Below are 21,313 nucleotides of genomic sequence, written 5' to 3' on the forward strand. Positions count from 1 at the left end.
ACTTACCTATTGATCTAAAATAGTTTCCCTTGAAATAAAAGGTCTTGATATAAGAAAAAAATCTGATAAAACATTCTTTTCAATTTAGTGCTTTAGACAATTTAGTGCTTTAGACAATTTAGTGCTTTAGACAAGGAAATGTACGATGAAATTGGTCCAAGATCAACCTGTTTTCTACAAGCACAACACAAAGTGTAATGCTCAGTTAAAGAGTGGGTAAAATGTTATTTTCCTGGCCACAAAGGTGGATGTGCAGGAGTGAGGGCAATTTGAAGGGAAGTGAGGAATGGAACACTTAAGGAATAATCACAATAAATAAATCTTCATTTCTTGAAATTGAACACTCAATTTCCCCTTCTGGGGAGAGAAACTACTGTGAATTATCTCCCTTTTGCAGTCCTTTAGGGAAAAGACTAATGGCATGTAGGCCTTGTAGTGTTTAATAATTGAGGTTTAAAATTATAATTTATAGGTGTGTGGTGATTTCTTGCTTTTGATTTTAAGGATGATTGAGAAAGAAAGAGCTGGAAGGTTCAGCAAGATGCCAGAAATAGAGATCTTCCTGAGGAAGGGTAACCTTTTGTGTTTTTTTATGTAAAAGATGCTGTTTTCTATATGGTGAGACTGAATTTCTGTGATCATTCAGTTCTAGAACAACTACATTGAAGGATCCTTAATTCTAGGATCTACTGGCTAAAGACACACACACACACACACACACACACACACACACACATTTCAATACACATTTCTGCCACTCCTCTACAATAGAGTTAATTTTAATTATGCTTTTATTGGAATTGGTAGCCTAAAATGTATTCCAGCAAGCTTTGTAACAATTGCATTTCTAAAATTGATTGTCCTGAACACCTTCCCAATTACATATCTCATCTTTTATAGTTTTGGTAGATGCAAGCAAAACAAACTGGAATACCATCTGGCATGGGATTCTTAAGAAACCTAAAACCTATCAGCTTGAAACAACTCTTTACTGAATTTTTAGTTTTCTTTTACAAATGGAACCTTATGTACAACCAAACTTACATGGAACAAATACACATTACAATTTAGGATAATACAAAAATAATTTACAAAACTATAAATACACAGTGAAAATATTCTAGCATTTGAAAAATATCCTACATCTATAAGAGAAATGACAGTTTACTGTCTAGAATCCTAAATCCTCTGAAGTGATTAATAACAACAAAATAAGATAGCTGTTTATCCCTAAGTCTACTGTCCCTGAAGTTGAAATATATTTCGTTCATCAAAAAGACAGTCATAGAAATGAAACATAAATAGCATGTTGCACAGACAACCAATACAATTACTAACACTGTACTTGTTATTGAATTGTCACTATACTATGCTTTCCTGTACTGTTCCTTCGTTCTAATGGCTATACTTAAGGTAGGCATTCTTTTCCTTAATTCTTTCTATTAGACTATCTTCTTTCCATTGGTGTTCAAAATCATGCTTTAAAAAAAAAAAGGTAGAAGCAAACATATTAGGTAAACTTTAAAAATGACCAAACAAGAATCAAAACACTCCTACCTTACTAAGTTCTAGGTAATTCTTGTTTTCTCCGATAACTGAAGAAGCTGTCATTTTCTTACTGAGCAGGGCAGATTTATGTCCTCGGAATTTAAGGGAAGGATAGGAAGATACGAGGTATCCTGTTTGTGACAATTTCGACTGGAACAAATGATTGATCACGACATTTTCACTAGCTAGGAAATAAATGAATACTGTAAGTGGCGCTAACATCGTTTACTTGAGCTTAAACTTAATTCTTATGCAAGTGCTTTAGCCACTAAACCAATCTGTGTGCAGGACGTAACTGGTATGGTGGATTGAGGAGTCTTCCCCTCCTCTATCCTTATTTTACATCCTCCACTATTCACACTGTTGGCAAGTCCTGACCTTCAGTGTCCTTGGCCAGGAGTCTTCATTCCACTTTTCCTTTTCCTGCACCTGAGCACCTGGTCCTTCTCTAACTGGGTAACACCTGCTTGTACCCTGGTTGTCAGAACAAAATCTTACCTGCTCAGACCTAAGAGGCTTTTTGTGCACTTACCGAGTCACGGAGACTTATGGTTTATATTAGAAACTCTTCGTTGCAGGAAAATAACTACCCAGGAACATATCTCCCCAGGCCCTAACCTGTCTCACAGCAGCATGTAAATGCCGGAGGGAGACCCTGCCTCACTTGGCTGCATCAGTTGTTAGGTTAAAGAAGGGAAAAGAAGTGTCCTTTTTTATTAATCCAGTTAAGCTGCAAAGGTAAAAGCAAGCTGATATATTTCAGCTGTTAGGTTATAAAAATCTAATAATTCTGGCTTCATATTCCTTTTTTGACACATGAAGGAAAACTTGGAGCTTAGAAGAGTGGATTTTGGGTTACAAATTTGAATAGCATAATGAAAACAATGTATGTGGTGGTTAGAAGGAAGCTGGAAGGAATTTTTCTTCTATTACTTATATCTGATTGTAGGCAGTTTTCAAGCCTAAATATCCTCTCCTGTAAACTAATGATGACAGTACCTATGGTAAAGATTATTGCAAAATTAAAATGTAAATAAAGTTCATAAATTACTTAGGATCATGCTTAGTCCATAAGAGAGTTAGCAAGATTAGTTTCTGTCTTTTCCACAGTCAAATTATATTGCCTGCTCAGGTACAAAATAGGGCCCATATAATATATATCTATAATGCTTTCAGTAAAAATCCACACATTAGTAAACAAGCAGAGCAGCAGAAGAACTATTAGGAAAGGGAGCTACAAGTACAGAATGCAAAAGGAAGCCTGAGATGTTGGTTTGAAATTAGAGGTATCAGAATAAATTCATGATTTTTAATATATAGTTACATATCTATATAAATTATTTTTACCTATGTCTTAAATCTTCAAGTTCTGAAAGGGCCTAAACCTGATAATACCCTAGTAGCAACGACTTCCTCCCAACCCCAGATCTTGGAGTTTCTCAATACCATTCTCTTCTGAGATAAATTAAGGCTTCTTGGATAAATGTCTGATTCTAGATCTGATGTAAGGTACATCATCCTGAAACATTTTTGGAAGGCCAGATGGCAAGGAAGTGTCAAAAAACTCATCAGAACCAGTCTAAAGGACATAGGAGCTAGCTTGGATGGACCCTCACTAGCCACGTCTTAAACAATTTCAGCATCAGTATGACAGCAACTAGTTAGCATTCATTGAATAAAATAAGAATCTGTAGGTCCATACTAATAATAAATAAATTGATGAGTAAAAGAGAAAAGTGAGAATTCTTAGAATGCTACTGTTGATGGAAAGATGGATTTAGAAAATAAAAATTTTGTAACCATAAGAGAAATAATTGATTTAGGCAAGAATCATAAATGCATACAAAACTAATGGGTAAAAGTTTGATGAGTAACAGAACATGCACATATTCTCAAAGTACTTTCTTACACATTACTTATCGACAACAAAGGGAAAACAGCAACTTTAGATTAGGAAAACCTCAAGGATGCCACCATGTCAGAGATCATGGTAAACATGCTTTGAACTGTCTCTGTCCCCAAATATGATACACCAAAGACATCCCACCACTTCTGTGTGATTCCTGTCAAAAAATGCATGACCCATTTTTAATACGAAAAAATATCAAATAAATCCTAATTGAGGGACATTCTACAAATTAACTGGCCTTTATTTTTAATATTAATATCACATAAGACAAAGGCCTCAAATTAGGAAACAATACCAAAGAAAAATGATAACTCATTTCTCTAATTTTATTCCCCCATGGTCTAAGAAGATACCTAGTATAATTTCTGGTTTTTTAAGTTTGTTGAGATCTGTTCTGTGGCCTAGGATGTGATCAGTTTTATTCACAACTAATGGGTGCAGAGGGCACTGTCTTGGAGACGGGCATGCTCGTAGCTCTGGCTTGGGTGGTGCAAAGGCAATATACATAACCAAAATGTTTGTACCTCCATAATATTCTAAAATTTATAAATAAAAAAAGCAAACAAAAAAGAAAAATGATAATTAGATGCAATGAATGATCTTAAATTGGGAGAAATCATTATAAAAGACTAACATAAGTGGGGCAATTGGTAAAGTTTTATATGAACTCTGGATTAGATATTAACATTGCATCAGTGGTAAATATTCTATTTACTGAGGTTATGTAAAATAACGTCCTTGTTTGTAAGATCTAAACCAAAGACTTAGACATAAAGAGGCAAGCAGCTTACTGTCCAATGGTTCAGAAAGTAAGCATGCACACAGAAGGAAGAAAGTAGGCAGAGAGGGCAGAGGATGGAAGGAGATGGGGTAAAAGAAAGGTCATGAAAACAAATCAGGGAAGAGTGCACTTGGGAGTTCTTCGTACTAATTTTATAACTGTAAGTTCGAAACTATATCAAAATAAAAAAATTAAACAATAAACATGTAATACTATGGCCCATTTAAATAAATACTGATTAAGCAATTATTATTTATGATTATAGCAAGTCTGTGTAGAAATGGACCTACAGATAAATAATGCAACACGTTATTCCCATAATTAAGGAAAAAGCGTTTAATAAAACTAAAACCACCAGACATAAATATGGATAAAATATGTAAATGACCTATTTCTGTGTTTTGTCGGAATCATACGGTCAGGATGCATGCAGACAGAGCAGGTCCCCTGTCATCCCGCAGACACAGGAAGACACTAACATATCAGGAGCCTAATATCAGAGCCCTGACCACAGCTCGTAACAGGAGAAATTCTGCCATCCTTTTCCCTCTTAGAGCCTAATAAAGGAGCCCCTGGTGAAGAGGCAGTTTTATTCTTCCTTTCTCACTACGAGGAGTCACTTACTGCAAACCATTTTCCTCATGCCACTCTGTGTACACACTGAAATGGAGAGGATCTCTCCCTGGGATAACAATCATTGCAGAGTGCCTTTCTGCCTGTAAAACGTGATAAGCTAACTTATGTGCCCAAATTTCTAAGCAGGTGTGCAGAGACACACAGCAACAAAAGACTCAATAATTGTTAACATAAATGGCAGTAAATCATGGATTTCCCTAAATCCTAAAATTAACTGTTCTCATGAGCATAGTCTGGATTTTGATTCCTTTAGCCTCCTTCTGAGTCAAATAGACTTTACCTCTAATATCAGGCACAAATGAGTATATTGGCAGCATTTCTCCATGAGCTGTGTCTCCAAGTCACCTAACTTCATTTTGGTAGGAGTCTCAGAGATACAGCTCTGCTTGTACAGATCCTACAACAGACCTTACCATCTTCCTTAACTGAGAGAGTATTGATGACATGAAGATTGAGTTAGATACTATAAGAAAAGTACTGAGTGAAGTACCTGGAGATAAAAAAATATTATTTATACATTTCACTTGCTTTTAATAACTATCTACAGGCATCAAAATATTTCACAGTATAAAATATTATGATAACCATGAATCTTTTGCTTATGTGATAAAATGAATGAGCCACTATGGCCCTTGAGCAAAATATACCCACTGCCTGTTTTTATAAATAAAGTTTTATTGGGACATAACCACATTCATTTGTATTGTTTATAGCTGTTTTCCACATTATAACAGCAGAGTTGAGTAATTGCAAGAGAGATTCGTTGACTCACAAAGCCCAAAATATTTATTTCTAGCACTTTACAGAAAACATTTGCAACCTTCTGTATCCACATATAAGGGCACATTGTAAATTCTGTCCTCTTGCTCAGATGCCCCCACATCCTAAAGTATTTATAATAAAACAAGATTCACCTATTTTCTTCTTGGAACGTTTCTTTGTACAAGTGTACACAAAAGAATGTCTTTACGATACACGGACTCTATTAAGATAAGCAAAAATATGTCACCAGCCAACATATTTTTATTCTTAATATATCTAAATACATGTCCTATGAAATACAAAGGTAAAGAAAAATTGTTGTATAAGCTTTTAAAACATGCTATATATTAGATTTTCTTAAAAGATAGGACCCAGATAGAAGTGCATTATAAAGTTCAAATAATTGCAAGCTAGAAGGAAGACACTTCCAATGATAATAAATAGGATCAATTATTTCAATTCTTTCCTTCTTCATGTTATTATCCCAAGTCCATGATTTTACCATTAGTCTCAAATCAGAGAACTCATAATAACTATAAGTTCTGAGAGGCAAGCAGAGTAATCTTCTGCAAAAAACCAATGTATTACAACTATGCTGCTGTGATTTGAGGTACATGTATTCCCCAGACCAGAAGTGCCATGGATATCTTATTCCCAACTCAAAGGCATTCAACTATCTCATGAAAAGCTATCAAATGCTTCCTTTACCAGGAAATATAGATGACTTGATCTACCTTAGAGCAACTTAAAGGACAAAAGATGATATGTTTTAATTCATTAAAAAGGTTATTAGAAAAATGTGCGTCACTGCAGAACTGCTAAGAATATAATTTCTAGGGGAGACAGAATTATATATGTTTATATATGTATGTATATGCATTTAGTTACAGCATATATAAACTTTGTATATAGTTTTATATATAGTATAGAAATATAATAGACATATGTATATAAAGTATTAGTGTTTGCTATGTATAAGCCTCTAAATTAATGTATACATGAATATACACACACATTAATTTATAGGCCCCTTCTATGCAGTGAGCATTAATACATTATAACCGAAGTACATGAGAATAAAATACCACCCTTAGTTGTGCTCCAGAGTCATCTTAAGTAATGAAATTCAGCCTACTACGGCCTAAATAACTTTGGAATCCATATTCATCTTCATTAGTCTTCAGAGAAAAGCTTTTTTATATTCATACCACTAAAGTAGTAAAGGTGTTTTACATTTTTATCTGCTAAAAGCTTAGTTAAATTATGGTTTCTACTGGACTCCAAATTAAATTGTAACCAATGTATAGTGTATAGTGTGGCAAGACCCATTCCTTATTATTCTGGGCATTAGAATGCAAAGATATTTCAATTATCCTTTAGGTAGTAGCATATTTTATAGGAAAATATTCAGAGATAAAGAAATAAGGGCTGTATGGCATTTTAACAGTGTAGGACAGAAAAAAAGATCAACTTACTTTTCATTACGAATAGAAGATTCTGCGAAAGGGAGTCTTTATTTTTCTCAATTGCTCCAACAATGTCATACATTACCTAGAATCAGAGAAAATAGTATTATTACTAATGATTAAAGATGACCATGAAAATAAATTTCTTTAAAGAATAACTTGACTCAGCTGAAGTTTGAAATTAGTCGTAAAAGAAGTATCTTCATCAGGTCTTAGAGTTCACATTACCAGCAAAGCTCAAAGCTATCCTCTGCCTGTTTTCATTCTGCACATTCAACAAAGGAGGCCTCACCTGCTCTATTTCGTGAAGCTCCCCTCTAATCCCCGATTTTAAGAGCAAATAGGGATCACTCACATTTGTGTAGACCCCTTTACTCTTAAGGACTCTAACTCACTCAGGAAACTCACTAAACCAAGTAAAAAGATTCTGTGACACTTTGGGAATATTGTGTGATTTCACTTAGAGAAATTAAATAGACTTCTCATTAAAAGGATTCTGTTGGATAATTTACATAGTTCATCTGAAGTCTTTAAAATGAAGAAAACATGAAACAATTAAATCTAGATTGTCCGAAAGACAATTTTCTCCACCATAGTTTACTTATGAATACATTTAAATGATGTTATTGTCTGGTTTCATTGGTGTGCTACAGAAGTGATTTTGTTGCCTCTCTCAGTCTCAGTTAACTAAGTGTTGACTCCCAGTGCAGTCATGAGCAGATTAGCCACCCATCTACCCATCTATCAAAAGGCTTGCCAGCTTCAAAAGCTGCTTTCTGGAAAAACATCTTGGGGCATCAAACATTGTCAGAGCGTCACAGGCTGTTCTTTGTCCTGAGTGGACCAGGATTGAACCAGGGGAGGCAGCTGAGCCATGATGCCTCACCACCCAGAAGACAGTGTGAGCACCAAACAGGAGACAGTGTGAGCACCACCCAGGAGAGACAGTGTGAGTGCCAACTAGGGGGGACCATGAGCACCAAGGTGGGTGAGTGTGAGCATCACCCAGGAGCGAGTGTGAGCACCACCCTAGCGGGATTGTGAGCACCACTTAGGAGATAGTGCGAGCACCACCCAGGAGGAAGTGTGAGTGGTTAGACCACTTCTTTGAGAGCACAGAGAGGATCGGATCATTGGCAGGGAAAGGGCGCTAGGCAGACACAGAGAAAGGAGCCATTAGAAAGAGGCTGTATGGCCAATGGGAGGAAGCTCGAGAAGAACAAGACGATCCCTACTGAGTCTTGCTTCCTATAAGACTTCTAAATTATGCCCTTGCTTTACAATGCAGCCTGAGTTTCTATTCCTTGCTGTCAGAGGAGCCTCAACAAGCAGAGAAATCCGAAGACATCCTGCACATTCCCAGGTTTTCCAATAAATTTGGGTCAGAAGACTGGTCGGGCTAAGTGGCAATGCCAAAAACCAAAATAACTTTCAGGTTCAATGAAGCCATTACTTAATTATCCAGTTTTTACATGCACCAGAATGTGAGAGGCATATTAGGTTACACAGTATACATTGTTAAGTATGAACAATTTTGTATCATCTAAAGCAGCGATTCTTAACCAGGAGTGATCATGTCCTCTGGAGCCATATGCAAGTGACCAGAGACATTTTAGTTTGTCACAACTGGGGGTGAGAGGTGAGCAGAGATGTTGCCAAACCCAAACACCTTTCACAGAACTGGGCAGCTCCCACCAATTATCTGGCCATCAATGCCCAAAGTGTTGAGGTCGAGAAGGCTTGGCCTTGAGGCTGGCATCTCTATGCTTTCCTACATCGGGAAGGGCAGTGCCCAGCAAAACCATGGAAGAAAAGTCAACACATTTTCAGAAGCCACCCTGGATCTATGCAGATTTAGGCAAGTCATTTAATGTCTCAGAGCTTTGGTTTTTTAATTGGCAAATTGAGAGTAAAAATATCTAACCATACTGTTAATATTGTGACATAACATATATGAAAGTTTTTTGTAGACCAAAATGAGTAATTCAAAATGTAAGAAGTAATTCAAAATGTTTCAAATAGTGCAAGTCATCTCAACAGAAAGTCCCACTGTGTGGCTGCATCACCCAACGATGCCAGCACGACTTTGGTAGTTAGTGACTCCAATTCACTTCTGGAAAATTGACAGAAGTTGATCTAATTTCTCCTGGCACCCTTCTCCGTGTGCCTGGCACAACCATCGCCTTCTGGGAGTGCCAGGGTTGGGTTTTCGCTTCAGCAGCTTTCTCGATGCCATTTCAGTTGCATCAAAGAGGAGTATGTGTTTGCTAAAGATCTTGCCCAAATGTCTCCCAGCACCGTTTTTCTCCGTGACTTTGACTGCTTCCAGTGCAGATACATAGAAGTACTTCACCTCCAGGACAGTCACGTCTCTGACTCTCCTTGCAATGGTCGGTGCTGTCCTCCCCCTCTCTCTGCACGTGCCTGTCTCTGCCCTTGGCATCTCTTCTCCCTCAATTCCTGCACAGTCTTTAAAACCATCGACTCCTACTAACTTCTTTCAGGTCTCAATAGAGCCTAAACCTTAGGCCCAGCCATTTGAGCAGCAAAGGGCACTGATAAGCTTCTTCCATTTTTCTCACAGTCAGTCATTCCTAACTCTAGCTTGGGGCTGGGTCAATCATGGGATCTAATTGTAATTCAGACTCATTTGCATCCATCAGAAATTTATGCTGATGTCTCAGATGGACCCTGCCTAAATGATCCCTGTTACCATTTAATGACAACACTTCACAAATCTCCTGGTAATTGTTATAAATCTATTTGCCTCTTTCTAAGCTTCCAGCCCCAGGCCCAGGGTTGCATCCTCAGTAGATGACCATATTTCCCACTTTAAGGAAAAACTCAAAACTATCTTACTTGAAAATCTCTCTGAATCTTCCTTCCTTCTCAAAACAGGTCTTCTCTCCTTCTTCCTGTCACTGCTACACATGATCTAGATGGGGAGTTCTGGTGCCATCTGGGACCCTTTCCCCCCAGGACTGCTCCCTGCCATCTGCCTATGGCTGTCCTTTCACCTTGTTGTCTCCTTTAATCCTTCTTTTTTATATTTCCTGCCTTCCCACTAGTAAAAACCACCACTTATTACGTTGACAGGCAAATAGTCAAAAAGGCTAAAATCTGGCCTTTTATATTCTCACCTTAGTTCAACACTGCTATTTGATGCCTATATTGACGTTGAGAATGTCGTTTTTCCTATTCAGAACCTCTGATCTCCTGTCATATAGGGCTGGCTTTTTTTTATTTTCCAAATATGTTTGTTTATTTATTTATTTATTATTTATTTATTTTTTATTTCAACATATTATGGGGGTACAAATGTTAAGGTTATGTATATTGCCCGTGCCCCCCCCCCTCGAGTCAGAGCTTTATATGGCTCCAGCCTACAATTCTAGCCTATTTCTGCATGGGAATCTGATGATTCCACACAGAATACACATACACACATATATATGCACACACAGCTGAACAACCCGATTTTCTCTAAATACATCCCCGGTGGCCTTTATTCCTGTTATGGGCTTGTTTTGTGATGGATCTTCTCAACTCCCCTGGTAAAATGGCTACCACGTGTCTTGTGAGCAATGACTGTGCATCATGTAGCTCTGCTTCTGCAACAGCTAGCAAAATGCCTTGCCCATGGAATACAGTTAATAAATATTTGGTGAAATAGACAAGAATTTTTATTTTTATTTTTATTTTTTTTTTTTTTTGAGACAGAGTCTCACTTTGTTGCCCAGGCTAGAGTGAGTGCCGTGGCGTCAGCCTAGCTCACAGCAACCTCAAACTCCTGGGCTCAAGCGATCCTCCTGCCTCAGCCTCCCGAGTAGCTGGGACTACAGGCATGCGCCACCATGCCTGGCTAATTTTTTATATATATCAGTTGGCCAATTAATTTCTTTCTATTTATAGTAGAGACGGGGTCTCGCTCTTGCTCAGGCTGGTTTTGAACTCCTGACCTTGAGCAATCCGCCCGCCTCGGCCTCCCAAGAGCTAGGATTACAGGCGTGAGCCACAGCGCCCGGCCCAAGAATTTTTATTATATTATAACCCAATATAGCTATACTGTTGTGCTGTCTTTTACTTTAAGATTGTGTTGATTAATCTTTATTATCACAAGATCATGTGCTTCAGAAAATTCTCCTACAGGGCACTCTTGTACGTGGATATCTAGAGAAAAAGATGAAAGTCATCCATTAAAACTAAAGTTCAAAATTCCCATTTGAAGACTCCAACTTGCTAAGTTACCTAGAAAAAGGTGTTTAACACACATATACAACTACATTCAATGAGGGCAGTTTGATGTTTGTAGGAAGCATAGTGTTTACCAAAATTATTTTATTGCCAGGGCATTTGTATAAATTATTCAACAATGAAGCAGGTGGGCTTAATTATTTTTGTGATGATGGACAAGCTACTTAAAATGTTTGAGTCTTTTTTATGTGTTCAATGATATCTCCTAATGGCCTTCCAACTTTAATAGCCCTGAGCCTATTGATAAGGTACAGATGACCACACTATTGAAGGGATTTAAGTTGACAGTTCAGTACAAATGTTAGAGACTACCCATATAGCTTAGATATTTTATCATAGTTAATATGGTAATGTAAATAACTGATAATGTATTACATAAAATTGGCATTATTGTTTCTAAAAAATGTGGAGTTTTTTTGTTTTCTGGTTCTAAATTTGAAATCAAGTATTCTCTCCAAGAGAGAGAGAATACTTGCCCATGTAGGTGGAAACATGACGTTAGAGACAGCCATTGGCACTACTCTGGGCAAACACAACATCACATTATTATTGGATTAGTCAGCGTTTCTATGTGTTTTTAGTGGACGGAATTGAGAAATACATACACAACACAATGGACATGCACACATGCACGCACACACACTTTTCATTTAAAGGTAAAATACTATCTGATTCCAAATTTGGTCTTTTAACCATGATAATTTCCTCAAATCCAAACTTCTTCGATGTTAGACTTGTCAAAGGCAATTTGAAAATCTAAATAAATGGTGTCCATTTATGCCATTTATTATGCCAATATAACCTGCTGTCATCACCTTTAAATATTTTTAATTAAACTTTCAAATGATTTTAGGTTTGCATGCAGTTATGAGAAATAATAGAGATAAATCTTGTGTACCCTATGCCCAATTTCTTTCAATGGGAACATCCTGCAAAACTGGGATATTGATATTAATGTAGGAAAAATATAGAATACAGATTCTGTATATTGCCAATTTATGAACACACTCGCTTTCCAAAAACCATATGAATCTATTTGTGGAGTTCTATTTCTGGGTTCTTTATTCTGTTTCATTGATGTATGAGTCTACCCCTTTGCCACTGTTTTGATTATTTGCTTTATATGAATATTATAAATGGAGTAAGCTAATTCCTCCAGTTTTATTCTTCTTCATAGACATTGTTTTAGCTATTCTAGTTTCTTCACCTTTCCATATAAATTTTAGAATAATATTGTCTATATCATTTTTTGTGGATTTAGTTATGTTTATTTTTTTTATTTCAGCATATTACAGGAGTACAAATGTGTAGGTTACATATATCGCCTTTACCCCACCCGAGTAAGAGCTTCAAGTATGTCCTTCTCCCAGACAATATTGTCTATATCTTTATATCTACCAAAAATTTTACTGTGATTTTGATAGAAATTGCATTAAACCTATATGTCAATTTTGGGAGAATTGACTACCACTATGCTAATCATTACTAAATTGACTACTTATTCTTTGTCTTCTAATCTAAGAACAGGACATGTCTTTCCTTTGGTTTAGATTTTTGATTTCTTTCATGGGCGTTTTGTGATTTTCAGAATACAAGTTCTCTACATAATTTGTTAGATTTATACCTAAGTAATACATTTTTATGAACAACTTTAAATGTTATTGTATTTTTAATTTCACTGCCCATTCCTAGGATATAGAAATGCAGTTTATTTTCTTATGTTTATATTGTACCAGGTGACCTTCTGAACTCATCAGTTCTATGAATATTTTCATTTTTTTCTTTATTCTTTTTTTGGTAGATTCCTTGCGATTTTACACATAGGCAATTATATTATGTATAAATAGTCACAGGTTTATTTCTTCCTTTCCAATCTGTGTGTCTTTTATTTCCTTTCATGTCTTATTACACTTGCCAGAACTTCCAGTACGATGTTGAATTAGAGTGGTGAGAACAGACATCCATGCTTCGCTTCCAATCTTAAGAGTAAAACATTCAGTTTTTACAATTACATATAATATCGGCTGTAAGATTTTTGTACATACTCTTTATTAAGTTGAAATTGTCCCCTCTATTCTTACTTTTCTGAGAGCTCTCATCATGTAGGGGTGTTAAATTTTATCAAATGCTTTTTATGCCTTCACTGATACGGTGATGTGTTTTCTCTCCTTCAGCCTATTCATATGATCGCCTTGATTGATTTTTAACTACTGAATCAACTTTGCACCCCTGCAAAAATCCATTTGGTTACGGTGGAGAATTATTTTTATGTATTGCTTAATTTTATTTGCTAATATTTCCAAAATATTTTTGCTCCTATATTCATGAGGATATTCATCTCTAATTTTCTGTGTGTGGATGTGTGTGAGTTACTGTCTTTGTCTGGTTTGGTATTAGGGTAATACTAGGTATATAAAATGAATTGGGAAGTGTTCTCAATTTTCTGGGAAAGATTGTGTAAAGTCGGCATTAATTTTCTCTTAATCACTTGGTAGAATTCTTTAGTGAAACCATCTGGGACAAAAAGCTTTCTTTTTTGAGAGAATTTAAATTACAAAATCATTTCCTTAATAGTTACAGGGCTAATCAAATCCTCTAATTCATATTGGGAGAACTGAGGTAGCTTGCGTTTTTTGAGAGATTGGTCCATTTCAGCTACATCATAAAACGTACGTGCAAGTGTTGTTTGCAGTGTTCCTTTTAAATCTTTTTGATGTCTACAGGGTCTAGAGTGATAGTTCCTGCTTTATTCCTGATATTGCTATTATGTCTTTTCTCTTTTTTCTTTGTAATTCATAATAGAGGTTTATGATTTTTATTGATATTTTCAAATGAGCAGCTCTTTGTTTCATTGATTTTGTCCATTTTTAAAAATTTCACTGATTTCTTCCATTTGTCATATTACCCTCTGTTTGCTTGCTCTAGCTTTATTTTGTTCCTAGGTTCTTGAGGTAAAAGCCTAAATTATTGATTGGAGACTTTCCCTGTTTTCTAACATATGTATTTAATGCCATATATTTCCTGATCAGTACAGTCTTAGCTGCTTCCCACAAGTTTGATATGTTGAATTTTCATTTTCATTCAGTTTAGTGTATATATATTTAAAATTCCCTCAAGATTTCCTCTTTGAGCCATGGATTATTTAGAAGGGCATTGTTTAGTTTCCAAGTATTTAGGGATTTGTCTGTTATCTTTCTGTTAAGGATTTCTGGTTTGATTCCATTGCAGCAGGCAATCCTACTCTGTATGATTTCCATTCCTTTGAATTTGCTTAGCTTCGCTTTATGGTTCAGTATATAGTCTATCTTGATACAGATTCCGTGGGCACTTGAAAATAATAGGAACTCTGCTTCTGTTGGTTGCAGTGTTCTATAAATATGGAATATATCCTATTGTTAATGGTGCAGAAGAGTTCTTCTATATCCTTGCTGATTTCCTATGTAGATGTTCTCCCAATTGCTGAGAGGAGGGTGTTGAAGTTTGCGACATAAGCTTTGGTTGTAGCTGGCTTCTGAGACCACTCGGCAGGGGAAGGAAGGTACAGCCTCTTTATTGCCTGGTAGGAGTGGACATCGAGGTCCCCACCCGACCTCCTCTGACACACTGTAAGAGTGCCTCCCCATCACTGCCAGGTGAAGGCGGCGGTCCTGGCTCTCCGGTCGGCCTGCAGCCACACCGCCCCAGCTGCGGAGTGAGCAGCGGAAGGGGCTGAAGTGCATCTTTACTGCTTCCTGTGTAGCCTCCACTAACTGGGGGAGAGGTGTAACCTCTGGGCAATATTGAATGTCTAGACCTCCCGTCAGACCTCCTCTAGTATCACCCCAGTGGCAGGGAGCTAGTGGCACAATATATATTTAGGAACTTAAGCCGGTACTAAAATCTGAAATAAATCTATGCATTTAAAAATTGTGCATGCTATAAGGAAAGCTGTAATTTTTTTTTTTTTTTTTTTTTTTTTTTTTGAGACAGAGTCTCGCTTTGTTGCCCAGGCTAGAGTGAGTGCCATGGCGTCAGCCTAGCTCACAGCAACCTCAAACTCCTGGGCTCGAGTGATCCTTCTGCCTCAGCCTCCCGGGTAGCTGGGACTACAGGCATGCGCCACCATGCCAGGCTACTTTTTTATATATATATCAGTTGGCCAATTAATTTCTTTCTATTTATAGTAGAGACGGGGTCTCGCTCTTGCTCAGGCTGGTTTTGAACTCCTGACCTTGAGCAATCCGCCCGCCTCGGCCTCCCAAGAGCTAGGATTACAGGCGTGAGCCACAGCGCCCGGCCGAAAGCTGTAATTTTAACAAATAAAACTAAATGCATCTATTTTTTTTGTTTGATCTTGCTTTTAAAAATGATTTATAACAAATGAGATGGCGAGCTAAAGAAATATAACCTTGACTAAGATAACCCACATGTTTTCTTTTTTGTCTTAAATGAATACAAGACCTTCGTATTAGTTAGGGTTTTCCAGAGGAATAGAACCAATAGTGTAGCACATATACGCAGCCTGAGGAATTGGCTCACATGATCATGGAGGCTGAGAAGTCCCATGATTTGCTGTTTTCAAGCTGGAGACCCAGAAATGCTGAGGGTGCCGTTTGAGGCCCGAGAGCTGGAGAAGCAACGCTGCAGCGTCAGGTCTGAGTCTGAAGGCCAGAGATCCAGGAGCACCATGGGCAGGGGAAGACTGATGCCCTGCCCTCACGTGAGCAGTCAGGCCGAGAGAATTCAACCTTCTCCCATTGTTTCATTGTATTCTGGCCCTCCAGAGATGGGATGAAGCCACTCATACCGGGGAGGGAGATCTGCTTTCCTCAGTCCACTGATTCAAGTGCTCATCTCTTCCCACAATACCATCACAGAAACATCCAGAAATGATGTTTAAGTAGCTATGTGGGCACCCCATAGAATCAACCATCAAAACCTTGAAGTTAACTTTCCTCTTCCTGATCTCCTTCCATCTCTCCAGCAGCCAAGGCCAGCTCTGTCTTTCAAGCCGAGTCTCTGGGAGGCACGGGGCAGTGGTGGCAAGAGCATGGCCCTGCACGGTGACACAGCTTCTGGGCTCCAGCCTCATCAAGGCCCAGGGCCAGGGAGACATGGAGCCTCCAACGCTTCTCATCCACAAAACACAGACAGGAATGTTAGCCTCTCTCTTTCCTTCCTTGTTTCTGTCTCTCTGTCTCTTCTCTGTCTCTGTTTCTGTCTTTTTCTCTGTATCTGCCTCTCTCTTGGTGGCTTTGACGATAAATGAAAATGCCTGTTCATACCTACTTTACACAGTAGCTATAGTTTTCGCATAAATATCCCTCATTCTTGTCTCTAATGCTCACCTGTACTTCTGCTCAGCCTTTTCCCAAAATTATTTACATTTCTGACTTGAGAGGGACTCATGGAGTGACTGGTATGATCTATCTTGAAGCTGCTCTGTGGGCCTCCTGACCAATAAGAAGGCTGTCGTCCTTTTATACCTGTAATATTTTTAGGTTGAAATTCATTTACAACTTACAAAGGAATTACTTCGAAAGAAAACAATTCTTCCTAGAAAGGTACACACTTTAAAGACATCAGCACCCGTGTGTCAGCATCTACACTTCACTGAGAGCAGTGGCCTCCAGCATTTGCATAGAAAAGAAACAAAGAAAAGCTGAAAAGCTTAGTAGAGACAAGGCCGCTGGGTTCCTGAGCAAGTCCAAAGAAAGTGAGCCTTGAAACCTGGTTATCTGGACAGAAGAATTTCTACGGAAGAGAAAACACAAGGAGAAACTCGATCTATCCTAGAAATCACCTGTAGCCATGTGAGTCTGGGGTGTCCCGAGAATAGAGAAAGGTCAGCTGCGCCCTTAGGAGAACAGCCGGAGCGGCAGGGAGCAGTTTCTAGGTCGACGTCCTGCCTGGGTTGTGCGGGGCAGCTCCTCCTCTGCTTCTTGCTGGTTTATTATTGGTGGGATGAAAGGAGAAAAACATAAAAGTAGCCAAAGATAGAGGCTAGGTTTATGCTTTCCTTTTCCCCACTGTTTTTACATAACTGATCTTCAGGCTTTATTTATTTTTGCTCTGAAGATTGGAATAATGGACCCATGCTGTATGTGGCGGCGTCCCTCATGCATGTAATAGAGGAATTTATATTCATGCGATCCAATACGTATCTTTAAGGAAATTGTCATGTATTCAAAATTTCCTTTGGAATGATGCTGTTCAATAAGATGACTCAAAAGAAAACTGAGCGTTTCGCTTATGTTTCGGCAGTTAGCAACACTCATTTCAATGCTTCAGCGTGGAAGGCAAATGACGGGTGCAAGAGAAGCCGAGAGCAGTGAGAAGAAGCTGTGTTTTGGGAAAGTACTTGCTATAACACTCCAGCATTGCAATAAATGCAATTAAAAAATAAATTATCTCAGCTATAATTTAGGGAGTATAAAACTTTCATCATGGCTGTGACTCAAAATTCAGCAAGATACCAGTTTCCTGGCTCCAGAAAAAAACCAAAAGTAACAAAATGCCAAACCACATGCATTTTCTTCCTAACTGAAGGCTGTCAAGCCCATACTTGGCTAATCACCAAGGAAACTGAAATCCAAAGGCGAGAGAGCTACACAGAAATAGCTCTATCTACCAACACTGGGTTTAAATTCCCTGAACTGAGAGCAAGAGCGGCTGGCTTACTTTACCTTATTAAAGATGGGGCAGGGTTGGCCAGGCCTGGGAAATAGTGAATTCTCGATATTTCCAGCCTCAACTCTGTGAGCCTTGTAGGGAGTAGCACAGCAGTGTAAGGCTGCCAGGGGTGTGCTAGACCAAGCACCTACTATACAGCTAATACATTGTGGTTTCTCAAAACGTGGTTCCCAGATTGCCGGTAGGAGAATATTCTGTGCTGTTTAAAAAAAATGCAAATATTTTAGATTTCACCCCAGAACTCTTTAGTCATCATTTACTGTAGTAGAGCCAGGGAACCTGCATTTCAAAGTTGTTTGCCAATGATTCTCATGCACATTAGGTGTGAGAATCCCAGCTCCAGGTCCTAGTGACTAAGGATGCTCTGTCAGCTCAGTCTGCTTATGTGGTGCCAGCCAGTGACAAACGAGCACAGGAACAGGGTTTGCAGGAAATAAATGCTCCCAGTGCCTCTCAGAGATGGGGACATAGTCCCTCCTAGAACAACTAACAGAGCAGATATTGGCATATTTTAAATTGCTGATTAAGTTTAAGATGAGACTACACTATAATTATACTCGAGGCTAAACTATTTTTGTAGGAGAGTTAGCATTTTTAATAAATCTCTTGCAGAGGAAAAAAACCTTTCAAATATTTTATCTAAAATGGTATAAGAGAACTGTGTTTTCAAAAAACCCGGATTATTATGGTACCCTATATAAGCCATATATAGTGTTGGAAGTTTGGAGTAAATTAAACAAAAATGTGGTAAAATAGAAGAAGCAGCAGACCAAGGATTAGAAAGAGTGGATTCTCAATATAGCTTCCACCTATCAACCTACAAAAGCACTCCGGGGACGTGCACGGTGAGAATTAATTGTGGGAGCATGAGGTTGTCAGCTTCTCTGAACCGCAGTTTTTCTTATCTATTCAATTCACTGTTGAACTCTGGCCAGTTCACACTAAAGTTAGTAATTCTATTAGCATAGCTCATCAATAAAAAACATTGTCTTAAGGGGCTAGAATACATGAATTTAGTAAATGTTCATGGATGAACATCATCTACTTAAATTGTTAAATTGCCTTTAAAGTGGCCAATATCAAAGATTTTAAAAGTATAGTCAGTCATCATTGGATTGAGGAGATTTTCACAGTTAAAAGACTGCATTTGGAGTCAATCAAGGAAAACAGCTGGGGCTAATCTTATAAAATATAATATTATTTTTATAAAATAATATGTTATATTATAAATATATTAACATAATATGTTATATTATATTTTATAAAATGTTATATTACATTTTATAAAATATAATACTTTATAAAATATAATCCATGTGTACTGATAAACTTTGGAAAATACTAAAAGTAATAAAAAAAATTACCTTTAATTTCTTTTTCCAGAGATAGCTGGTCTTTAATTTATGTATCTGTATCTATCTACCAGATCTAGTCGGTCTGTGTGTGCACTTTGAAGAGAATTGGACTCCCCGACACATTGCACTTTGCAAGGCCTTTTCGTTTTACACACACACACACACACACACACACACACACACACACACACACACGTCTGCTCTAAGACGAGCCCTTCCCTTTTCTGCTCTGCAGTGCGACACAGGCAGTGGGGTTCCCAGAGCTTCAGCCTCGCCTTCCAGAAACGGCTGGGCCGCTGAAGGTGCTGGCAGAAAACCAGAAGGCAGGAGGAGGGTGGAAGCTTTGGTGATTATCTTCCCCCTGCAAAGGCCGATTCTCCTCCCTGGCTCCGTTTCCACCCCGCAGCCCCTCTTCAATCGGGACCACGTGGCTCCCCCACCTGCCTCAGCTCCTGGGCCCAGTGGTCCCTTGTACCCCCTCACTCTCAGCGTGGGGAAGCAGCTGCTTCTTGCTCTGCAGTTTCTGCATCTCAGTGAGCCTGACTATCTTCTCGACTTTCCCTGTGTAATCATTCCCCGTAATCATTTCCTCTCCTTGAAAATTTAGTGCAGTTCATTTTGAGACTGATCTTGATAGAGCCCCACCATTTCCAATTTCTTGCTTTGTCTGTCTTCCTCTTGGTGCTGACAGCCCAGAAGCTTCTATCTGCTATGTAGCTCAGAAAAGGACAGGGATAGAAACTGTGCTCAGCACCCTTTAAAGCTCTTGAAGAATGATAACGGAGCTCTTGAAGGTATACAGAAAATCAAGGAGAAGGACGCAGGACCAGGCAGGCTGACAGACAAAGGGGTAAGAACCATTCCCTCTAGGAAACTGCGTGTGGAAGGAGATAGGGTCTGCGCCTGCAGAATGAATCCTGTGCATAGAGCAGGATGCGTCTCCGCAGACTTGGCAGGGTGCACTGCCTCTCAGGTTAGAGAAAGAAGAAATGAAAAGAAATAGAGCCCCGGACTTTCAGCTGAAAACACAGACATTATAACCCTTCAGCTCTCCATAATTCAGGCCAGAATCAGGACTTGCACAAAAACCTTTAAAGTGCAAAGTCATGTTGTTATATTCTTAGGAGAGCCTTTGGGGGGCATTGCTTAGAGATTCACCACTTAGACTTAAATGTCTTAATTCCCCCTCCCTATTGCTCTTACCTAGCTAACACTATCCGTAATTTACATATAAAACACTGTGTCAGATTTAGATAATTTTGTAAAGCTTGCATACTCTACCTTTTAAGGCTATATATTAATGTCAAATCAAATTGCTAATTACAGTATATTACTAATATTATTAATATATTATATAACATATTTCTGATATAGAGATCTACATTTCTATGCGGATGAAGTACTAAAAACTAAAGTTTTTCTAACCCTCAGTGACACTCTGGGCATTTAAGGATATGCCAGATAACAGCATGGATAGTGTATATGTGTCTGTATTGGTCTTTGATTTATATGTGTGTTTACATATTTATCTATGTACCTATTTCTCTACTGTATTTGATTTATATATCTATGTCTGCATCTATTGATCTATTGATCTTATACTCAATTTGAGTACAGAATAGTGATTGCTTTATTGCTCTAAGAGCTTCCAAACATGACCATGGGGACTTCAGCACAGTTTCTTCCCTTAGTCCTCTAAGTCGAGAGAGGGGAGGCCTCCTGGGAACCTTCTTACACCTTTGTCCCACTGCTTGGGGAGACTCTGTGAATAGACATTTGGCCCCCACAGGGACCCACAAAGGGTGTGGATGCGCAGCACGACAGGGGAGCAGGAACCCTTCCTGCCGTCGAGGCCCAAGCTGTTCTGTGCCAGTATGTGGAAGCAATGAGCACAGGACATATTTCATTTCTGGTAAACAACAAAGGACAA

The 21,313-nt window shown here is 38.4% G+C and overlaps 1 protein-coding gene across 2 annotated transcripts in view; it reads right to left on the reverse strand.

The window, feature by feature from the left end:
- MYO16 (myosin XVI) overlaps nt 1-21,313 on the reverse strand; it is a 610,163-nt gene that overhangs the window by 141,372 nt on the left and 447,478 nt on the right. For both annotated transcript variants that reach the window (XM_012751938.3, XM_012751933.2), the window contains exons 24-25: nt 7,112-7,187; nt 1,558-1,733 (exon numbers count right to left, since the gene is read on the reverse strand). In XM_012751938.3, coding sequence (XP_012607392.2) covers nt 1,558-1,733; nt 7,112-7,187 — 252 coding nt within the window. The remainder of the gene's footprint in view (nt 1-1,557; nt 1,734-7,111; nt 7,188-21,313) is intronic.

This window comes from Microcebus murinus, chromosome 13, assembly GCF_040939455.1.
Source record: "Microcebus murinus isolate Inina chromosome 13, M.murinus_Inina_mat1.0, whole genome shotgun sequence".
NCBI lineage: Eukaryota > Metazoa > Chordata > Mammalia > Primates > Cheirogaleidae > Microcebus > Microcebus murinus.